This window comes from Henckelia pumila, chromosome 2 (assembly GCF_033568475.1).
Source record: "Henckelia pumila isolate YLH828 chromosome 2, ASM3356847v2, whole genome shotgun sequence".
NCBI classification, from domain to species: Eukaryota; Viridiplantae; Streptophyta; class Magnoliopsida; order Lamiales; family Gesneriaceae; genus Henckelia; species Henckelia pumila.
This window is the reverse complement of record NC_133121.1, coordinates 187,217,108-187,222,695: the sequence shown is the minus strand read 5'-3', so window position 1 is coordinate 187,222,695 and position 5,588 is coordinate 187,217,108. Positions and strand designations below refer to the sequence as shown.

General features: G+C 33.8%; 1 protein-coding gene across 1 annotated transcript; it reads left to right on the top strand.

Moving 5' to 3' along the window:
• LOC140883047 (uncharacterized) lies at positions 1-3,798 on the top strand. Its single transcript, XM_073289348.1, has 2 exons — positions 1-327; positions 1,300-3,798. The coding sequence occupies exons 1-2, from the start codon at positions 184-186 to the stop codon at positions 3,490-3,492; spliced, it is 2,337 nt and encodes a 778-aa protein (XP_073145449.1). The 5' UTR covers positions 1-183; the 3' UTR covers positions 3,493-3,798.
• Positions 3,799-5,588: the final 1,790 nt, after the last annotated feature.

Sequence of the window (5,588 nt, the reverse complement as noted above, 5' to 3'; positions counted from 1 at the left end):
CGTTGACGGGCGAAAACGTAAAAATAGTCCATAGTGACTGAGGTTTTAACATTTTATCACAGGCCCATGGATTTTTTACTGGGCTTTTAAAAACTGTACCAAAAATATATATTCTGCAGGGTGATAAATTTACAATCCCTCCATTATCCAGGCCACCGACCCCATCGCAAAGCAGAAGGCGAGATGGAAAAATTTCGAGAATTCATCATTGAACTTGCGGAAACTTGCCCAAATGCGCCAAATCCAGCATCCAAAACCCTTTTCCAAGATCGCTTGAACAAATGGTTTTCGGAGTATAAAACTCCTGATCATCCTCCTTATTCTGCGGTAACCATCGCAATTTTTTAACCTTTGGTGTGTGTGTGAGATTATGGGCTTATGCGTTTCCTGTGTGTTTGATGTAAGATTTATGAACGTTGATTTTGTGCATTTTCTAATTTGTTTATAGTGCGTGCAGGCCCTTGAAGAGTTTTCAGAGAATAAATATATACATTAAGCATTGATTATGTTTGATATATATCTGGGGAAATTTTGATGGTGCTCATTTAAGTATTATACTTTTTGAGTTACTAATTTTTGAAACTTATCTTCATTAAAAAAGATGCCATTTTTATTGATTTCTTTTTGGCAAATTGATTGTAGACCGGTTATGCATAGGTATTGATTCCCTCTTAATCTTCGGGAAGTGATTATTTAAGTGAATGGATGGTAATTTATTGATACTTTGTTCTACCCCACTGTTAAATGTTTCGTGCAAGTACAAGGGATCAAACATCTAGGTATCATGTGCAGCCTTGATTTAATAATAATTTCATTGTTTGTAACCATGAGAATGAATCCAAACAATCATGGTTCAGATAGGAAATGGAGTTGTTTTAGTTCTACGGTAGGCCAAATCTTTTATGGATGATATCAAAGCTGGAAATTTCTATTTTGTTTTATTTTTCATTTATTGGATTGTGAGAATGTAGTCTTTGAGACAAAATATCTAACTAATAATCCCCAGTGCTTGAATAGGCATTGTCCTGGGTTTATGTTCTCTTGGAAAATTAACTTTTTGGGAGAGTAATATTATTTTTTGAAACCTTAGAAGTTCCGAAATTTCCATTGCTTTCAATTGGCAAGTGTGTGCGACTACACAAGTTGTAAACGTTTTTTAACCTCAACTGCATTTTTTTTAATTTTTCACATGATAAGGAAAAAAGTGGTGAGTTTCTTTTATTTATCATTCCATTATAGACACAAGTGTAGCTTTATGAAGGTTATTCTTACATAGTTTTTTCCTTTAAAACCTCACAGATGATAGAAAGGGCTCTTAGTGAGTTGAATGAAAAGAATGGTTCTACTGGAGACGAGATATCTCAATTTATCATAAAAGAATATGATGCTTTACCGTGGGCACATTTGACATTGCTGGAAAGTCATCTTGACAAACTTAATAAATCTGGAAATATTGTACTGACTCGGGGCAAGAGATACAAGCTTGCTGAGGAAAATAGCTTTCTGATATCAAGCACAAAAGATAAGAAGAAAAAACGCAAGAGAAAGTCTAGGTGGGCATGGGAGAGAGATATAAACAAGCGGCGGAAGAAAAGAAATCAACCAAAAGGGAACAGATTTGATCTTATCGAAGAACACAAAGGATCTTATGAGAAATTAACTGAAAATGATTTAAACAATGAAAAAAATTACACTGACGGTATGATGGCAGTTACTGATATGGAAAACTATAGGGACACGCCACAAGAACTTGAAATCAATCTATCACAAATTATGAATGGTCACATTTGTGGTGCAGATAAAGAAGAGAAGCAGGAAGAGGGGCAAACTCACGATAATCAGCTGGCAGTTTCAAGTCCTGAAAGGCCTCCTGGTTTTGAGTCGACCGTTGTTGAGAATTTTTCTGATTCGGGTATTTTCTTGCGAACTTGTCTTTGTCCACAAGAACAGAGCTTTGTGGTAGGAGAAAGAGGGCTTGATTTACCCATTGATGATAAGAGGCCTGATTCGCCTAGGGAACCTTCAGTACACGAATTATCAGTATCTGAGAAGTTTTTGAAAATTACAAAGCTCTCAGATTCAAAGGGCTCTTCTGAGGCACATGAAATGGCTGTGTCAGTGCAAGAGAGGATTCCTAAAAGTGTTGAGGTGCATGAGACTGTGTCCAATACATCAGTTTCTTCTGATAGAAGACGCAAAAATTCCAAGTGTCCAAAAGCGGAAGCCATATCTAATATACAATTCCCTAAGCTGCAATCTGGAATAGTATCAGTATCGGCATCAGCTGAGGAAATCTCTACATCGGAGCGTATGGAAAGACAGCAGACACATTGGGGCCTTCATTCACCTAAAACAGTGAATTTCACAGGACCAGATATTTCTCCCAATTCCAACGATCATCAGTTACCTTGGTTGAAGCTATCAGATGTGGAAATGCCTCAGGATCAGCGAGAAGAATCTGTCTCGTCTCCAAACCCTGAACAACACTTGCTGAACGAGAAGCCGCATTGTGACCTTTTAGAAGCAGATATTTTGAAAGTAGCAGAGTCAGTTACAATTGAGAGAAAGCCTAACGAAATAAAGGTATATAGCCGGAGAACAAACACAAGGCCTGAACAATCACAAAATGCCATTCAAGTTGTGAGGTCTGATGTGAATCTGTTGGAGCCAAATGCCATAGTAGATTCTCGAAACTCATCTATGAGTGAACATGAACCTCGAGAACTGCTGCGACAGCCACCCATGGAATCTGATGTGAATCTATTGGAGCCAAATGCCATAGTAGTTTCTCGAAACTCATCTACGAAAGAACATGAAACTCGAGAACTGCTGCACCAGTCATCACTAGTGCAAGGTGAGGCTTTACAAGATAAGCCATCACATGATGAAGATGTGAGCTTAATAGACGTGCTAGAGCCCGAGCATCAACCTGAAGAATTTCAGAAAACGGTGCTTAAACGCCGAGGCAGACCACCCAAACACAAACCAATTATAGCGAAGAAGTCTGATGTGAATCTATTTGAGCCAAATGCTATAGTAGATTCTCAAAACTCATCTATGAATGAACATGAAACTCGAGAACTGCTGCAACAGCAACCACTAGTCTCAGGTGAGGCTTTACGAGATAAGCCATCATGTGATGAAGATGCTAGCTTAATAGAGGTGCTACAACCAGAGCATCAACCTGAAGAATGTCAAAATACGGTGCTTAAACGCCGAGGCAGACCTCCCAAACGCAAAACCAATTATAGGGATGTCCAAAATTTTATCTCCTTCACTATCTCAGGAACTGAAAAATGCAAACCAGCTGCAACAGGAGCCACCAAAGCGGCAGACACGACAGAGACAACAAAAGTAGAAGCTGATGTGACGGTTAGAGGGAACTCGAAATCAATTCACAGTCCAAAGGCAGAGGCAACCACAACTGATGATTTGTTGCTACTTGATGTTCTTGTGCCCAAACTTCGTCGTGGTAGACCTCCAAAATGTTGACTCTTTTTGCAAGCTTCTAAGTAGGCATGGCCTGCTGAAGTAGTACTAGCTAAATGCTCCTAATTCAAGAACCAAGTAGACCTTGATGCTTCACGAAGAACTGAAATGAATTTTGAATATATGTCAATTTATGTTTGAGAATATTAATTCTAGTTCCTCGGATGATGTTCTCATGATGTCCTGAGGGATTCAATGATTCTTTTACGTTGTCATTTGCATTTTTCAGTGTCAAGGGCCAACTTCCATCTCATGCAATTTATGCTCAAATTTTAAAGGTGGAAATTTCATGTTTATAATAAATTTTGTTCTTTTTCTATATAGTTGAGCAAGAGTTTGAATCATCTAGCAGTATAGTAAAGTTGCGGTTTATGTAAGGATTTAAGAGAGCGCTTGTGAGAATTTTTGCTTATTTTAAAGTGATTTTTCGAAAGATTATTTTGAAGTGGGTGATAAGCAAATGCATGGAATACAAGTTAAATTTCAGTGTTTGTAGAAAAAATTACTCCTGAGCTAATTTTTTTAGGAGTAAAAATTATTTTGGTACATGAACTATTGATAAAATGTCAAATTGGTACATGAACTATTGAAGATGGTTTAATTGATATATAATCAAACTCAAAAGTCAATTTTGCCCTTTACTTAAATTTTTTTAAAATTGAATATTGTTATTAAACTGATTAATTGAATTATATACATATTTTGTCTTTTAAATTATATTATTAATCACAATTATAAATATAAATTCATATTTACTAATTACTATACAATAAAAATAATATTATATATCATTATACGAAAAAACATTCAACATAAAATTTATAAATTATAAATGAAAGACACACACATATATAATTTTTAATTTGATTAATATAAATAATAATATTATAACATAGATAAACAGAAAAAAATATCTTTTATTATATATTTTTAATATATATTATTTTTGAATATATAATTTATCAATTGTTATATATATGTGTGTATGTTCATGTTTGTATTAATTAATATTTAAAATATTTCGTACAATGAGTACGATCTCTTTTCTATATATAAAATTTAAATAAATATAAATTTATATTTATAATTGTATGAATAAAATAATTTGTGTATTTATTTTGATTTAACAAAAATATTAGACTTTAAAATAATATAGGTGAAGGGTAAAATTGACTTTATAAGTTGATTATGTACCAATTAAACCATTTTCAATAGTTTATGTACCAATTTGACATTTTACCAATAATTCGTGTATCAAAATAAATTTTACTCATTTTTTTTAGTAACATGACAAAATATCCTTAAACGTATAAATAGTGATATGAGATTTCAATATAAATGTGGTATGATACTCGAGTAAGATATTTAATATCTTTTTATCGTACTATATGAAAGAAACAGTGTACGTAGTTTGTTATGTAAAATTAAGCAGTGTTGTATTTGGTGTTGTAACACCAACTACAACACATTGCAACGGAAATTAAAGCGTAAAATAAAACACAAGTAAATAATTTTGCACGAGTATAAAAACTCGTGCGGATGCCTTAGGGCTAAATATCACTAGAAAAATAATATCAGTCTTACAAAATAATACTAGTGATTTTACGAAAAATCAATAAATCCTAAATTTCTTAACAAGTTGAGAAATCAAACTTGCATATTAAATAAATCAGAGTAAAACAAATTAGATGCAACTTCCGTAGCCTAAATTTGAAGAACAACAAATATCTTCGAACAACACAGTTCCCACAGTATTGTCTCCGATGTCTTCAACACTAACAGCAACACGGGGACATGCAACTACGAAGGTTGCAAAACCTCGCTTCAGAAATCTTCAATCCTTCAACCAAAATTCTTCGATCGTAGCTCTGAGAATTATGCGTCTGAAGCGTGTCTTTCTTGTGCGTGAAAAACTTTTTTTTTAGATTGGAATCCAAGTTTAGAAGGTTTACTTAGATAGTGTTCTACTAGAATAAAGAAACAATTATTTGTAAAAATAAAACTCTATCAAATCATATCATATCTTGATAATATCAAATAATAATATATCTATTAAATACCTTATCAAGATATAATTAAGCATGACAAATATATTTCTC